At 35.3% G+C, this 18299-nt stretch overlaps 1 protein-coding gene across 5 annotated transcripts in view; it reads left to right on the forward strand.

Annotated features, from left to right (window-relative positions):
• Positions 1-18299, forward strand: part of CCDC18 (coiled-coil domain containing 18) — a 134485-nt gene that overhangs the window by 2441 nt on the left and 113745 nt on the right. For 4 of the 5 annotated variants that reach the window (XM_082612782.1, XM_082612781.1, XM_082612783.1 and 1 more), the window contains exons 3-7: positions 1244-1380; positions 2493-2667; positions 5121-5282; positions 9415-9521; positions 10743-10871. In XM_082612782.1, the coding sequence (XP_082468908.1) occupies positions 1247-1380; positions 2493-2667; positions 5121-5282; positions 9415-9521; positions 10743-10871 (707 nt within the window). In that variant the 5' untranslated portion in view covers positions 1244-1246. Of the gene's footprint in view, positions 1-1243; positions 1381-2492; positions 2668-2724; positions 5001-5120; positions 5283-9414; positions 9522-10742; positions 10872-18299 lie in introns of those variants that run through there. The other variant, XM_082612785.1, reaches the window with a different exon arrangement.

The raw sequence follows: 18299 nt of genomic DNA on the forward strand, positions 1-18299 counted from the left end.
TAGTAGAGATTATAAAGCCTTCATCTTAATTGTATTATTATATTAATTCATGATAATTATGTATATTAACAGTAAAATGCGGTATTTTATCATGATTTTTTATGTGCAAAGCTACTTAGTAGAGAATTTCACAACCCTTGAGATACCCATCAGTTGAAGAAACAAAAGCTTTTCTTCATATATTTCTGTGAGTTAACCTGCTTAATGTCATTTTGATCTCTGTGGTTGTGATGTGAATGTGAGTGTGTGGTTTCAAATTTTATAACCATGGCGAATGGGAGAAGGGGATAAGCTTTCTGTGGTAATAAATTACCTTTAAGAAAATATGAGGCCTTCCCTGGTGGTGCAGTGGTTAAGAATCCACCTGCCAATGCAGGGGACACGGGTTCGAGCCCTGGTCCGGGAAGATCCCACATGCCACGGAGCAGCTAAGCCCGTGTGCCACAGCTACTGAGCCTGTGCTCCACAACTACTGAGCCCGTGAGCCACAACTACTGAGCCCATGTGCCACAACTACTAAAGCCCGCACGCCTAGAGCCCATGCTCTGCAACAAGAGAAGCCACTGCAATGAGAAGCCCGTGCACCACAATGAAGAGTAGCCCCCGCTTGCCGCAACTAGAGAAAGCCCATGCAGCAAGAAAGACCCAACGCAGGCAAAAAAAAAAAAAAAAGAAAAAAAAGAAAATATGCATGACTGTAATGATACCAGTTTTGTCAGATGTTCACAGCTGTAACATGATTATGTAAGTTTGAACACTTCATATTGAAAATCTGTAATAATTAAGAAAACTACAGTGTGACATAATTAAAAGATCTTTGGATCCCGATGACCTAGGTTCAAATATTGGTTCCACCATTTACAGTTTGTGTGACCTTGTGCAAGTTATTTGTCTCATTCTTAGTTTCTTCATCTTTAACATGGAATAAAAACACTTAGTTTACGCAACTGTTAGAAGATTAAAGATGCTTAGAAAAGGGGAACTTTAATAACTAGTCCCTGGCTATAATGAAAAATTGATTCACTGAAATTCTGTTGAACTTTCCATTATAGCTTAACATGCTGAGAAATTCATTGTTGCTAGGTGTTTTGTTTCATTTTGCTTTGTTTTAAATTAACCATGAAAGATTTCACAACATTTGAAATAGAAAAATAATGAGTTAAATTTTATTAGTGTGAGAGTAGTTTGACTGACACCACAGATTCTTTCAGGCAAGGTATAAGAAATTCATTTCTTTTTTTAGGAAATGGAGTCTCGTTCCTCAGACTACTATAATAAAGACAATGAAGAAGAAAGTTTGCTGGCAAATGTTGCTTCCTTAAGACATGAGCTGAAGATAACAGAATGGAGTTTGCATAGTTTAGGGGAAGAGTTATCTAGGTGAGTGAGTAAAATTACGTGTACAATTCTGAGTAGCACTTTAACTTATGAATGTAAAATGTGTGAATATCATTATTATATGATGTGTTTCTGATGTGTCCAGAGTAGAGAATAATGTTCTATAATTAAAAAAATAATAATTTGAGTATAACTTTCAGTTTAGGAAAAAGAACTATTAGAGAAGCATTTATGTATTAAGACCTTTAATATATTAGGACTCAGCCCCTGGTGGCACAGTGGTTAAGACTTCGCCTGCCAATGCAGGAGACACGGGTTCAGGCCCTGGTCCAGGAAGATCCCACATGCCGTGGAGTAACTAAGCCCATGTGCCACAAATGTTGAGCCTGCGCTCTAGAGCCAACGAGCCACAACTACTGAGCCTGCGTGCCACAACTACTGAAGCCCGCCCGCCTAGAGCCTGTGCTCCGCAACAAGAGAAGCCACCGCAATGAGAAGCCCGCGCACTGCAACAAAGAGTAGCCCCCGCTCACCACAACTAGAGAAAGCCCGTGCGCAGCAACGAAGACCCAACACAGCCCAAAATATAAATAAATAAATAAATAAATAAAATTTAAATAATATATTAGGACTCAGAGTATAAAATATATGTGTATGGGCTTCCCTGGTGGCGCAGTGGTTGAGAGTCCGCCTGCCGATGCAGGGGATGCGGGTTCGTGCCCCGATCCGGGAAGATCCCACATGCCGCGGAGCGGCTAGGCCCGTGAGCCATGGCCGCTGAGCCTGCGCATCCGGAACCTGTGCTCCGCCACGGGAGAGGCCACAACAGTGAGAGGCCCACGTACTGCAAAAAAATAAAAATAAAAATAAAATAAAATAAATGTGTAGGCTTAATTAATCTTTTATTATTATGACTGTTTTTTGAATCTTAAGTAATCCTAGCATAGAGGCTCCAGGAACATAGATTGCTAGTTTAAAACTAATTATGGTTTATTTAAAAATTTAGTTGAAATGCCTTAAGTTCATTTCTGGAATCTGATTTTCAGCAACATTTCAGGTGCTATTCTTTCTGTTTTCTTATTTAATGTATAGAAATTTAGAGTGAATACTTAAAGTACCTAAGAACTAAAATATATTTTTTCTTTTTTTTCTAGTGTTAGTCCACGTGAAAATTCTGATTATGCCTCTAATCTCTCAAGGTCTGAAAGGCTCGTTCTGGAAGATCTTTCTCAGCCTAGCCAGCTTGGACTTTTGAATTACTCACCTTATAAAAAAGTTTGTAAAATGCCCAATAGTGGTACTGATTTTCAAAAAAAGCCAAGAGATAAGGTTATTATTTTTAGACCTGCCTACTTAAAAGTAGTTTTAGTTTTAGAATTGTCTACTTAAAATACTTTTTCTTTGAGTTTTTTCTTCAAATACCTTATTCATGTTTTCCATAGTTTTTAGTACTTCAGACTCTTTAATTTTAAAATGGTTCTTGTTCTGTCCTAACCAGAGAGCAGTTATTTTGGTGTATTACTCTATTTTAAAACTTCTATATTTGTTACCTTTTTGCAATTAAATATCTTGTTTTCTCAAGTAAATTGTAACCCCCTTGATTTTAGTACTGTACCATGTATGTAATAGATAATCATGGCTTATTAAGTGGTTAAAGTGTACTTACTGTTTAGCCTGGATCAGGTGCTCCATTCATTATCTCTAAATTTTGTGGATGATTTTAGACATCTTTCCTGGTCTTGAACTCACTCTCTCTTCCTCTTTTTTATTTGGCCGTATTATCTATCTCCCTATGTATACTCCTCTTCCTTACTCAACCCTTTTATCTCTTTTTCCACCCTCTTCCTCCTATTTTTTATTACCCCATTGGCAGCATGCATATATACATATGGTTGCATATGTACATCATACTCTTTCTTGATAAAAATTTCCTCTTCCCACTTCAGAAAGCCAGCAGTTGAGAGATTTTCTTTTTGTAAGAAAGCTGCTTGATGAAGCTATCTGAGCCTACATTTTAGAAAATGAATTCAAATTCCATGTCTACAAAGATTATGTAATTTTGGGAAATTTGATCTCTACCCTAATTCAAATTGCTGATTGTTTTTATTATATATATGCCATCATTGAAATCATTGTGTTTTACCCTAAGCAGAATCACAAGTTACATGACAAACCAGAGGGGGAAAAATATTGGTAATGCCTATTAAAGATAAAGGACTAATCTCTTTGATATGTAAAAAGCTCCTAGAAATAAGGAAAAATTATCAACCCAATGGAAATATGGGCAAAAGACATGAATGGAAAAGGAAATTAAAACAAATAAAAAGATGTTCAATCTCAGTCATAATAAGAGAAATTCACTACCAGATTATTAAACATCCAGATATTTGACACTATTTTGTTGGTGATATTAGGGGAAAATAGGCATTCTCATACATTGCTGGTAGAAATGCAAAGCGATACAACCTCAGTGGAGAGGCATTTGGTAATATTTACCAAAACCACAAATGCGTTTACACTTAACTTGGAAATCCCATTTCTGGAAAAGTACCTGCATAAGTACAAAACAATTGTTTGTCATAACAGAAGACTAGAAGTATCTCATTTGTTTAGTTGGTTGAATAAGCATGCAATAGAAACTGCAGCTAAGGGGGTTAAAAAAAAAAAAGAATAGGAGTTTCTCACTGAATTGATTGTGGAGAGATTGCCAGGATATGTTGTTCAAGTGAAAAATGCAAGGTGCAGAAGAACATACATACTCCTCTGGTTTTGTATTAGGAGCTATTGGGGGCGGGGTGGGTAATTTGTATTGCTTGTATATGCGTATGGAAACACTAGAAGACTAGGTTTAAGATCCTAACTTAATTAATGACTCTCCTATATAAGGAGTTTCCTATTTTTTGCTGATTGATGTTATACAAAAATTTATAAACAAGAAACTTGTAAAAATGGTTACCTATCTACTAAAGATGGGAATGATACTTCTGTATGTACTTTTTAAAAATCTATAATGGGCTTCCCTGGTGGCGCAGTGGTTGAGAGTCCTCCTGCCGATGCAGGGGACGAGGGTTTTTGCCCCGGTCCGGGAGGATCCCACGTGCCGCGAAGCGGCTGGGCCCGTGAGCCATGGCCGCTGAGCCTGCGCGTCCGGAGCCTGTGCTCCGCAACGGGAGAGGCCACAACAGTGAGAGGCCCGCGTACGGAAAAAAATAAAAATAAAAAAATAAAAAAAAAATATATATATAATTCTGACTCTGAATTGCATAGATATATTATTCAAAAAAATAAAATTAAATCATGTTGTGAAAACCTCAACTCCCATGAAAATTAAAATAACTTATTGTAAAATATATATTCAAAAGAGTATAATAGAAATATACAAATGGTTAAATAATAATTTATCCATTTTGTTGTTTGTGGGCATTTCATTTCTTATCATTTTTATGTCTTTAATCTTCAGGTGCAAAAGTGTAAAAGTTTCTATCAGATTTATACCCAGGAGTAATATTGTTGAGTCTCAGCATGTTCAGCTTTACTGGATAATACCAAGAACTTTTCCAAAGTGTACCACTGTTTTCCAGGCTGAACTTATTTATGTACATGTTCACCAGCAGTGGAGGAGAGAGTGCTGATTGTCTCATATCCTCACCAACACTGACTGAGTATCTTAACCCATTTTTCTGAGCTACTTAGTCATTTTATTGATAATTGTTCATTTCCATTAATTACATGTAATGCTTAATGAAACAATTCAAAATAAATTGTTCTTTTTCATTTTTCAGATGTCTTTTTCATCTTCTACCCCTGTGGATCAGGAAATCAAAAGTCTTCGAGAGAAACTTAATAAACTTACGCAACAGAATGCTTGTTTGGTCTCACAGAATCATTCTTTAATGACTAAAATAGAATCTGTCCACTTTGAATTGACACAGTCAAGAGCAAAAGTATGTTTCTTGAAGTGGTGACTATGTCAACAGAAAATAATTGTAATCATTTTAAGATTAATAATTGGAAAAATATTCCTTGTATTGCCTTAATGTGTTATGTATAATAATTTTTATTATGATATAGTATCAACATGTTATAGAATCAAATTTATGTGAATTTAATATCTGAAAATTATTTAGGGGGACTTGTAGCCTATGCATTTAGATAATTCAGAACTTCTTAAAATCTTAAGATTATCAATTCGTGTGGTTTTACTTCATGTACAAAGGAAATATATAGCTTATCTTCCTTTTTAAAATAATACATTCTCATTGCTGAAAACTTCAAAAATAGAAAAAAGAAGAGGGAGAAAGATAACTCAGTTTCCACCATCTAGAAACTGCTTTTATTGGTTTATTACATAGTTAAATATTACATGTTTGCATAGTTTTTTTTTCCTGGAATTGTTTTATACTTCTTACATAGTTTAAGCAGTTTTGGATGCATTTACGTAGCTTTACCAACAATCATTTTTAATATGACTTCTTTTTTAAAATATTTTATTTATTTATTTATTTATTTTCCTTATTTTTTTTGGCTGCATCAGGTCTTAGTTGTGGCACACAGGACCTTTGTTGAGGCATGCAGGATCTTTTTGTTACGGTACACAGTCTGCTTGGGTTTCTGTTTAGTTGTGGCGCTCGGGCTTCTCTCTGGTTATGGCATGCAGGGCTCCAGGGTGCGTGGGCTCTGTAGTTTGTGGTACGTGGGCTCTCTTGTTGAAGCGCACGAGCTCAATAGTTGTGGCGCACGGGCTTAGTTGCCCTGCGGCATGTGGGATCTTAGTTCCCCAGCCAGGAATCGAACCCGTGTCCCCTGCATTGGAAGGCGGATTCTTTACCACTGGACCACCAGGGAAGTCCCCAACAATCATTTTTTATGGTAGTATTATGTTTCCTTATGTGAGTATACCATAATTTAATTAATAACTCCCCTGTTTAAGTGGTTTCCTATATTTTTCTGTATGATTGGTATACAAAAAATTAGAAGAAACCAAAATGTCCAATAACAGAGACATGGTAAAGTAAATTATGATATATCCATATAATGGATTGCTACCAAGCTTTTTTTTTTTTAAGGAAAATGCAAAGTTGTTTGACTTTTATAGAACTTTGTAAGGTTTAAATGATATATGTAGAGGCACTTAGAATGGTATCTGCACAGTCAACTCTCAAAAACTTACCTAAAATATTTAGTGGTAGAAAAACATTACAGAGCAAAACACATACACATACATGCACACACAATAATCTGTTTTGTTTTTTATAAAACGAGCACGTGTCTATGTGTGTGTATGTATATAGATATACATATGACATATATCAATATAAGGACAGTAGGACTGCTCCACAATATTGTTGATAACTTTGGAAACGATTGGAGGGTCATAGTGAAACTTTCACTATTTACTTTTTAGATGTATTGTTTTAAGTAGTAGAGTTATGGGAGGTCTTTATTTTGTACTTTTTGAACAAAACAAAGTACTGTTGAGCCTAAGGAGAAAAAATGCTGCAGTGAACATAAAACTTTTTTGGTGTTTGGGATTATTTCTAGGTTAGATTTCCAGAATGGTCAAATCACAGGGAAGTAATTTTTTCAGGCATTTATTGCACTCTGTCTACATTCAGTATTATTTTTTTAAACATATCTGTATTAAATATCTTTGAGGGAAAATTATTTTGTTTTTCTTGATTTCTTATGAAGTTTACCTTTTCAGTGTGTTTGTCATTTAGATTTCTTTTGATGTGTCTGTTTACCTTTTCTGTTTATTAATTGTATTTTAATTTTTTAATCAACTATAGGTTCTTTTTAAAGTCATAGAGGCTTAATTATTTAAAGTCTAAGAGATATTAAAAGAGTTTTGCTAATAATTACTGAACTATTAGCATTTTGTTCCTTTCTTTGAGCATGTAAATACACCAGTGTTTATTCTAGGCAGTAAGACAGATATTTGTGTTTTACTTCCCATCTCAGCATTTTCTAAATTGCCTGATAAAATATTTTTTAGGGAGGCTGCCTTTTCCAGGGCAGGTCTCAGCTTTGATTTTGCATATGTGCCACTGTTGGAAACCTTTTGTTGAAATTCCCCATTGTACCGATCAACATATTCATAATTTACCTTTTAGCAGTGTCTGTACAGTAGTTACACTTCTGGAGACTGGCATCTTGTTCTCTCTGAGCTTATTGCCCTTCAGACCTGCTGCCCAGCTACTCTCCTGGGACTTCTCTTTGATGTTCTTCTAGGTTGGGTCTATTGTTTCCTTGATCCCATGTCATTTTTCTTGGTTTACTCTTTCTTTAGTTGGAGCATGTTTCTAGTACCTTCCTTGTCTGTCTGAAATGTCTTAAGTTCTCCCCCACACTTGATTGAATTCTAGGTTGAAAATTATTTTACCTCAGAATGTTTAGGACATTGCTTTCTTGTCTTCTATCCTCCAGTTTGTCTCTGAAGCGTCTGATGCCATTGTGAATTACTTTTCCTAGTGGAAAATATAATATATTTTTTCATTTGTTTTTCCACTTATGTTTTTAGGAATAGACGTCTGTTATTTATTGTGGTGGGTACATGAAGACCCTTTTAGGCTGAAATCTTATGTCCTTTGGTCCCTGAATTTTTTCTTATGTAATCTTTGATAATTTTCTTCACTCTGTTTTCTTTCTTCTATCTTTCCTAACCTGGATTGGTACTCTAAATCTTTCAAGTTTTTTCCTGGTATTTTCCATCTCTTTGTCTTCCTGTGATACTTTTTCTGTGATTTCCTTAACATTGTCATCCTATTGAATCTTTTATTTTTAGCTTTCATAATTTTTCATTTTCTGGAGCTTTTTCATGTTCTCTGATTGTTTTGTATTTAATAACATCCTGATGCAGTATCTTCTCATAGCTCTCTGAAGATTTAATGATTCTGTGTGTTTGTGTGTGTGTATATGTTTGCCTGGCTACTGCCAGTTGCTTTTTTCTTTTGTTTTGACCTCTGACTTTTGTGATAGAAGCTTTCAGATATTGGTGTCTTGGCTATTTGTATTTAAGAGAAAGCACTTAAATGCTCTTTGGAAGCTCTCTGTGCAAAGGTGAAGTTTGTTGTCCATTGGGCTTCATTTGTTGGTGATGGTTGAGAAGATGGCTCTTTTGTAGGGAGATATCTCCCTTCCCCCATCCAACATCCATATGTGAGGTCTTTTTCTTTGGAGGTCTTGAGTTTCTCCAGCAAAGAATCCTTTGATTTCTTACCTGTGAGGTGGCCCCAAATGAGGTGGGGTAGGAAGCTAGAAGCTGACTGTTCCTTATTAATCTCTGTTTTTAACTCTTCCTCATCCCTGCTCATCATTCCATGTAATGTCTCAAGAGTCTCAAACCTTTCCTGTTCAATTCTCCAGATAATGATAATAACTTTCTATCTCTTCTTGGTAGGCCATCATGTGACTCTTGGTGTTCTGAGAGTAGGAAAAGGAGGGACTTATCAACAGAGTTAGAACTATATCCCAAGTTACCTATCTTCGACCTCATCCCTGCCCTGTACTATTATCTCATGCTTCCTTTTTTTGGGGGGATAATTAGTTCTCTTACTGGTATTCTTTTCCAGACACCATTTAGGTTGTGGATTTCTACAGTCCTACACTCTTCATATTCCAAGTTGTGGGATTACTACGCTTTTCTGTATTTTCTAGGTTTTCTCTAGTAAGTATGTATTCTAAAATTAGCTTTTAAATAATAACAAGGTTCAGTAAGTATTTTTATGTGATTTAAAATGATTTGGTCTTTGAAATTTCATTTTCTAATGTATGTGAAATTTATCTTTTTAGATAAATTTATCTTTAAATTAGTCTGTAGAGGTTCTCTTTTTTCCCCCAAATAACTAACCAGTTATCTTGGGATGTTAAGTTGAGGGTAATGGCAGGAGCTTACATGCTGAGACTGGCTTGTGATGATGACATGCCCATATAAATTGATAGATAAGATGAGCTTCATAAACAATGAACAATGACTGGGGAGTTCTACTGAACCTCTGTCAGATGGTAAAAGCAACTAAGGACAAAGTCGATTAATTTATTTTGTGAAGAAAGTACTCTAAAGGTTTTTTGTTTTAGGTTTCTATGCTTGAATCTGCTCAACAACAGGCAGCCATTGTACCAATCTTAGAAGAACAGATTATAAATTTGGAAGCAGAAGTTTCAGCCCAAGATAAAGTTTTGAGGTAAAACTTACAGCTTTAAAATATTTATTTTCTACTTTTACTTTTTGACGTATCTTGTTAAAATTTGTCTCCCACCCCAATAAATCCATATTGGTGTATAGACTGTCTTAGTTAGAACTTGTTGATTCTGTTTTCAGTCCATCATAACTCCTCTTGGCTGCAGGATACATGCAGTATATAGGGGCTAAAAAAGACTAAATCTAAGCTGAGATGTTTATTTATGTGTTTCCATTAATATGAACTTGTTCGCTTGTTGCCCTACATAGTAATATGTACTCAGTACTTGTACTTCGATGGGAGTTCAAGAAATAGAATACAAGGAATCAGACACTTTATAATTTATCTTCCTCTTCTGCTATGAGTAAAATGAGAAATATATGCATACTAAATAGCATATTGTTCCATTTTAGTGATTCTCAAAAGAGTAGTTCTGGGACCAGCAGTATGAGCATCATCTGGGAACTTGTAAGAAATGCAGATCTCAGTTCCTGTCTCAGACTTATGGAGTCACAAACTCTGGGAGGTGGGACCCAGCAATCTGTGTTTTAACAAGTCCTGCAGATGATTCTGATGCACACTAAAGTCATCTCTCATGACCATCAGAATTTCGTAATTTTCTTTGTAATACATACATTAGGTATTTTATATTTTTGGTTGTTGTGAATTTGTTCTTGTTCTGTTCATTGATAGTATATAGGAAGGCTACTGCTTTTTGTATAATACTATAATTATTTTGTAATTGGACTATTTGTCATACCTTTAATTAATTCTAATTTTTATTTTGATTCTCCTGGGATTTTCCAGGTAGCTAATGATATTATCAGCAAAAAAAAGAATTTTGTCTTTCTTTTCCAAAATTTATACTTACTACTTTTTCATTTTTAGCTTTTTGCAACTGTCAGAAAAATCACTGGATATAGTGGTGATAACAGTCATACTTATCTAGTCTCTGAAATATATCTAATACTTCTAGTATCTAATCATTAAATAGGATACAATCTTTTATTTCAGATATATTTATCATCTGATAGAAGTATCCTTTTATTCCTTATGAAAACTAATAGTTCACAAGTGATGAATATGCCTTTTCTCTTTCTGTTGTTAAATATTTGTTTCTCTTAACTCAGTGATTTAAACTAATAGAATTCCTGATGTTGAACTATTTCTTGCTTACCTGAAATAATCTCTTAAACAGCCTTTAAAAGTATCTTTATTTTATAGAGAGGCAGAAGATAAATTAGAGCAGAGTCAGAAAATGGTGACTGAAAAGGAACAGCGTTTGCAGAAGTCCCAAGAGGAATATATAAAGCTGAAGGTAGACTTACTTGAACAAAGTAAACAAGGAAAAAGGTATGTGTTTTTAAAGCAAATAATTGTTTTTGTAGGGGAGAAACAAAGAATATAGTACCTGTTTAAAATTCTACTTAGTGTGTGAAGTGAAAAAGTTCAGAAATTTGGCAGTAGAAAATTTAATATTCTTTTTTGTCCGTTAACTTTTTTAAATTTTTGATTAAAAATTTCACGTGTGGGGCTTCCCTCGTGGCGCAGTGGTTGAGAGTCCGCCTGCCGATGCAGGGGACACGGGTTCGTGCCCCGGTCCGGGAAGATCCCACATGACGCGGAGCGGTTGGGCCCATGAGCCATGGCCGCTGAGCCTGCGGGTCCAGAGCCTGTGCTCCGCAACGGGAGAGGCCACAACAGTGAGAGGCCTGTGTACCGCAAAAAAAAAAAAAAAAAAAAAAATTTCACGTGTGGACTTTATGGTATTGGCATTTTGAATTGGGATTAATTCCTTAAAGCCCGATAATGATTATCAATGAAATGATACTTATTTCTGAAATTAAATAAAATTCATGAGAAAGTGTGGTTGGGTCTCCCTTTAGGAATACATAAGTAATGCAAAAATATCTATTTTGTATAAACCATGTCTTAAGATAAAGTTTTCTAGTTAGCTTTGACCATATAACCGTTAACTTTGAATGTTAACTTTTAAACTAATAAAGATGAAAAAGTTTTTAGTTTAATGAGATTTTACAATATAATAATGTAATTATAGCAGCTTTTACACAGGGTAAAATCATAATTTGCATTTTTATCTTCTCTGGCAACAAAAATACATTTTAAAAATTTATTCTATGATATAAATAATGTTATGAAGAAAGTGTGTTTTGAAAAGTTGTCATACATAGATAAATATTTGTTTGTGTGTGCATTTAAACGTCTAAAAACTGCTCAAAACCCATCTATGTCATTTTTTCATTAAAATGAGTTTGGAAGAACATTTTCTCAGCAGTATTTGGTTAGTATAGTTTAGGTTACAGTATATATTTGGTAGGCAATATTACTTAGTGGAAATGTTTAGGTTTTGGAGTCAAACAGCCAGTTTTTACCTCTAAGTGACTTCGTTACCTTGGGGAAACTATTTAACCTTCTTGAACCTCAGTTTGTTCATCTATTAAGTCAAGATGATATTGTCTTGATGTGAGGAACAAATGAAAAAAGAAATGCAAGGTGCTTTGTAAATAATCAACACTAACAAATGTAGCTATTGTAAAGGTAAACTGTGTGATTAAATATTCTGAAATTCAGACTTTACTTACTCAGATGAGCTTTTTATACATGATAATTTAAAATAACAAGATAATAATACATGAAGACAAGCCTTACAATGTAGCTAAAAAAAAGTACAGAGAAAGAGTGACTAGTTCTCTCTGTAGAACTTATACAAGAGATGATTTTTAGGGTAGGGTATTGACTACGCTGTCATAAGGTGAATAAGTAGGGATGGACACGTTCTGGACAGCGTGTGCAAAGTCATAGAAGTATAAAAGAACATCATTTCTGAAGAACACTAGGAGTTTTGTATACTTATAAATGGACAGGTGTGGTAGGATTTGAGGAAAAAGACAGGCTTGGTCCAGACTAAATGGCTTTGTGTTTTATGCCAAAAGATTTGTGTTTTAACCTGGAGAGGATAAATAGGCAATTGAGATTTTTAGGTAGAGATGTGACATGAAGACTCCTGGAGCTTTTTGAAGAACTAGAATGAAGATAGGCATTCTGAAAATGAAAGATCAAAACCTTTGCAAAGACTTTTCTTTGGGTGATGATTAATCATAATGGATTAAAAAGCCAGTATAAAGGCGGAGGTTGTTGAGCTTTATGCTGTTTTTAAGAGACATACTTAAAACATAAGGAGACAGGATAAACAACAAAGTCCTAACGTGTAGGACAGGGAACTATATTCAATATTCTGTAATAAACCATAATGGTAAAGAATATGAAAAAATATATATATGTATAACTGAGTCACTTTGCTGTACAGCAGAAATTAAACACAATATTGTAAAAAAAAAAAACAAAAAAAAACACATAAGGACACAGAAAAGATGAACTCAAAGGGATGAAAAGAAATGTTTCAGGCAAATAGTCACCAAAACAAAGTAGGTATAGCTATATTAATATCACACAGAATAGTTCTAAGTGCAACAAGCATTACTAGAGTTAAAAAGAACTCATATATATAATGTTTAGGTAACACTTAAGCAGGAAGCTATAAAGATTCTAAACTTCTATTTATCTAATAATTTAGTCCCAAAATACTTAAAGAAAACAAAATTTCAATGAACAAATCTGTAATCATACAGGGAACACTTTTATACATTTACTAGAATTGTGAGATTAAGCAACAAAAAAGTAAGAAACTGAAGAGTTGAGTGATTAATAATCTTGATCTAATGGCTGTATGTATGGAAGCCTGTAGCCAACAATTTGAGAATTCACATCCTTTCAGGCACTTGTAGAACATTTATAATTTGTTACCTCACTCTGCCAGAAAGCATGAATTTTAAGAAAGATAAAAATATTTGTGTCATACATATCACCTTCTCAGACCACAGTATAATTAAGTTATATATAACAACCCCGCCCCCCCACCCCCAAATCATATATGTTTGAAAATTTAAAATCAACCTTCTTGCTACTCTTGGACCGTTGAAGAAATTATGAAAATTAGAAGACTTAGAACTGAGTGATATAAAAAATATTGCAGCTTGTGGGCTGCAGCCAAAGATATTCTCAGAAGAAAATTTTTAGTCTCCTGTGCATGTATTAAAATTAGTATGTGAGGGACTTCCCTGGTGACACAGTGGTTAAGAATCCGCCTGCCAATGCAGGGGACCTGGGTTCAAGCCCTGGTCCGGGAAAATCCCACATACCACGGAGCAGCTAAGCCTGTGTGCCACAACTACTGAGCCTGCACTCTAGAGCCCACAAGCCACAACTACCGAGCCCACGTGCCACAACTACTGAAGCCCGCACACCTAGAGCCTGTACTCTGCAGCAAGAGAAGCCACCACAATGAGAAGCCCACTTGCCGCAACTAGAGAAAACCTGCACACAGCAGCAGAGACCCAACGCAGCCAAAGATAAATAAATAAAAATAAATTTATTTTTAAAAATAATAAAATTAGTATGTGAATGAGCTAAAACATTCAATTTATGTAGTCAGGAAAAGGACATAAAAGAAAGAGCTTGATCAAAAGAAAAATAGGGGCTTCCCTGGTGGCGCAGTGGTTGAGAGTCCGCCTGCTGATGCAAGGGATGCGGATTCATGCCCCGGTCTGGGAAGATCCCTCATGCCGCAGAGCGGCTAGGCCCGTGAGCCATGGCCGCCGAGCCTGTGCATCCAGAGCCTGTGCTCCGCAACGGGAGAGGCCACAACAGTGAGAGGCCCGCGTACTGCAAAAAAAAAAAGAAAAGAAAAAAAGAAAAATAGAATTAATTAAATAATAAAGATAAGGGTGAAATAGAAGACAGAGAAACAATAGAGAATCCCCAAAACCTAAATCTGGTTCTTTTCACAGTGACCAAGGTAATGGGCATCAGACAAGATTAATCTAAGAGAAAAGGCATAAAAACCAATATTGGAATTGAAAAGGAACTCCTAAGTTACAGATTTAGCTATGATTTAAGAAATAAGACCAAGTACTATGAACCATTTTAGGATAATACATTTGAAAACTTAGACTAAATAAATGATTTCCCAACAAAGTTAAGTTTAACAAAACTAACTTAAGCATAAATTGAAAACCTTGGGGATTTCCCTGGTGGTCCAGTGGCTAAGACTCTGCGCTCCCTGGTAGTCCAGTGGCTAAGACTCTGCACTCCCAATGCAGGGGGCCCGGGTTTGATCCCTGGTCAGGGAACTAGATACCACATGCCGCAACTAAGAGTTCTCATGCCCCAACTAAAGATCCCACATGCCACAACTAAAGACCCCCGCGTGCTGCAACTAAAGATTCCACATGTGGCAATAAAGATCCCACGTGCCACAACTAAGACCCGGTGCCGCCAAATAAATAGTTAAATAAATGAATGTTTTAAATAAATAAATTGAAAACCTTAATAGTTGTTTAGCCGTTAAAGGTATTGAATCAATCATTAGAAATTTCCCCACAAAAAAATTAAATAATCAAAATGATGATGACGAAAGGAACAGTTCCATTATGGCACATGGTGGCTAAAATGAAAAAGACTCACAGTATCAAGTTTTGAATTTGTAGAGCAACTGGAATTCAAATATATTTATAGTAGGAGTATAAATTGGTAGAACCACTTTGGAAAACTATTTGTCAGTATCTACTAAATCTAAACATTAAGTCACCCTATGATCCAGCATCCACTCCAACAGAAATGAAGACCTGTATCTATCAAAAGACATGTGCAAGGATGCTCAAAGTAGCTTTATTAATAATTGCTAAGTGTTCATCAACAACAGAATTAATAAATATATTCATTCATATTCTGAAATATATGCATCAGTGAAAAAGAGCAACTATAGTTCTTTAACAACAGGGACAGATACTACAGATGTTAAGCAAAGGAAGCCAGATGCAAAAGAATACTGTGTATTTCCTTAAGAAATCAAGAATAAGCAAAATTAATATATGGTGTTAAAAGTCCAAATAGTGTTTACCTTTTTAGGTGAAGAGTATTGACTGGGAGGGTGCACAAGGGAGCCTTTTGGGTGCTAGAAATGTTCTATATTTGATCTGGATAGTAGTTATGTGGGTACATACATATGTACAAATTCATTCGCTTAAGATGTGAGCACTTCACTCAATAAAAAATCAAAATAACTATAAGTTAAATCTGAAAAAATCTACAGAAGATAGGTACAGTCTTAATGGAGGTTTAAAAATGTACTCAGGATTTGTTGTAATCAGGTATGGCAAGATAGACATGGAAGTGGCTGTCATAGATGAAGAAGTTTTTATACTCACAGATTACTAGAAATAGGAGACATGACATGTCATGTAGAGGGGAAGTATCAGCGTTGTTCAGAAGGCAGAGGGAGTTGGGAAGAAAATATGAACAAGAGGTTTTACTGTGGTTTCTGTAGGAAGAAACGGTTGAGGTAGGGTATTCAGCCTTCGGATTGGCTAGTATGAATATTCTCAGTGGACAGAAGTGTAAGACTGTCCTGAGTGGTCTAGTACCTGGTCCTGGGGTGATTAGGACAGGAGAATATTAGCCCGGTGTGTAAGAGCCAGATAGAGGAATGGGGAGTGGGCTCTGGATTGCTTAGTTTGTGTATGAAAGGTGCACTCCCATGTGCAAAGTTTATTAATCTCTGAGAATTGGCTAGCCCTGGGCGGGCCAGTCTTCCTAGGGTCAGTAATGCCCCAGATGTCAAAATATCAGACTAAAAAGACATACTTAATACAATGGAGAAAATAATAAAGCTTCTTTGAAAGCCTTAAGAGAAGATGTAACTAATGAGGTGTATACCATTTTTCTGGAAGGGAACCTAACGTAAAGGTGTCAGTTTTTCCCAAAATAGTTTATACATTCAGTACAATTCCAATCAATATCCCAACAAAATTTTTGGTAGAACTTAATGAACTGACCCTAAAAATCATGTGGAAGAACCAATGTCCAAGAACAAACAAGGTACTTTTGAAGCTGTAGACCAAGGTAGAGAACATGTCTATAGATAACAAGACTTCTAAAGTTATACTAATTAAGTCAATGTGATATTGGTATAGGAATAAACAAAAAGATCAGTGGTACAGAACTGAGACTCTTAAGCAAACATGCATACAGTGGAATCTTCATGATGTAACAGGTGGCATTACAAATCAGGGCAAAGGATGGAAGAATCAATAATTAAGGTGCTGGACAAACTGACATCATGTGTTTCATATGTGATATAGTGAGAAGGGTACAACACCATTTATGTGGTATGCCTCTTGAGAATGAATAGCCTGAAACTAATCATGAGGAAACATCAGACAAGCTCAGGTTGGTCTTCTGTAAAACAACTGTTTATTCTTCAAAAATGTCACTGTCATGAAAGACTGAGAAAAGCTGAGAAGATGTTCCAGATTAAGGAAACTAAAGAGACATGATAACTAAAAGCAGTAAGTGACCCTGGATCAGAAGAAGGAAAATTCCATAAAGAAATTATTGGAATAATCAATAAAATTTATATATGAATTGTATATTAGACAGTAATATTGTATCAATTTTAGATTTCTTAAATTTGATAGTTACTTGTGGTTATATTACTAACTTGTGGTTATATTACTAGTTACTCTAGGATATGTAGTTCAGTGCAAAAAAATCTCTCAAGTGAGAGACATAAAGCAATGGTGGCAAAATATCAAAAAGTGGTGAATCCACATTAAGGGTATACTGACTTAATTTTAAAAACAAAAACTTCAGGAGGACTTCCCTGGGGGTCCAGTGGGTAAGACTCTGCTCTCCCAGTGCAGGGGGCCCAGATTCGATCCCTGGTCGGGGAACTAGATCCTGCATGCATGCTGCAACTAAGGAGTTGCCATGCCACAACTAAGAGTGCATGCTGCAACTAAGAAGTCTGCATGCCGCAACTAAAAGGTCCCACATGCAGCAACGAAGATCCCACATGCTGCAACTAAGACCCGGCGCAGCCTAAATAAATAAATAAATATTAAAAAAAAAAAAAACTTCAAAAAGTGATTCTGGGAGAATTGATTATTGATTAAAAAATTAAATTAGATTCCTGCCTCATACTATACCTGAATTAAAAAAAAATTCCAGATGGATTAAAGACCCAATTGTGAAAAGTAAAACTTTTAGAGAAAATATATGAGAATAGTTTCTGTGTTGTCTCATGGTAGGGAAGAATGCTTTATATGAGAATAGTTTATGTGTTGTCTCATGGTAGGGAAGAATGTTTTAAAATGAGAGCAAAAAAGCATGAATATTACAGGAAAAGATTGCTAAATTTTAAGTCCATTAAAATAAAAACCTTCTGTTTATAAAACTCATCAATTAAGAAGTGAAAAAGACAAGACTAATGGTTGGGGAAATATTTGCAAGTAATATAATTCACAAAGATTAATATCCAGAATTTGTAAAGAACTCTCACAAATCAATAAGAAAAGGCAGGGTTGGGGGGAGATATCCAGTAATAAAAGACAAAGAATCTGTAGAGGTAAAGGACAGGAAACTCAAATATCCAATGAGACATGAAAGTTGCTTAACCTCACTGTCATCAAAAATGTAAATTAAAACTACAGTAAGGTTGTAAATCTACAAACATGTCACACTGTTAGATTGGCAAAAGTTTTAAATTTGATGATATTGTAGTAACTCACTGAGCATTTATTATGTGTAAACACTTTTCTAAGTGCTTTAGGTATATAACTTATCTACTCCTCACACAATCATAAGAGTTTGGTAATATCCTCATTTTATAGATGAAGAAACTGAATTAGAGAGAAGTTAAGG

The sequence above is a fragment of the Mesoplodon mirus genome (genome assembly GCF_964341445.2).
Source record: "Mesoplodon mirus genome assembly, chromosome: 3".
NCBI classification, from domain to species: Eukaryota; Metazoa; Chordata; class Mammalia; order Artiodactyla; family Ziphiidae; genus Mesoplodon; species Mesoplodon mirus.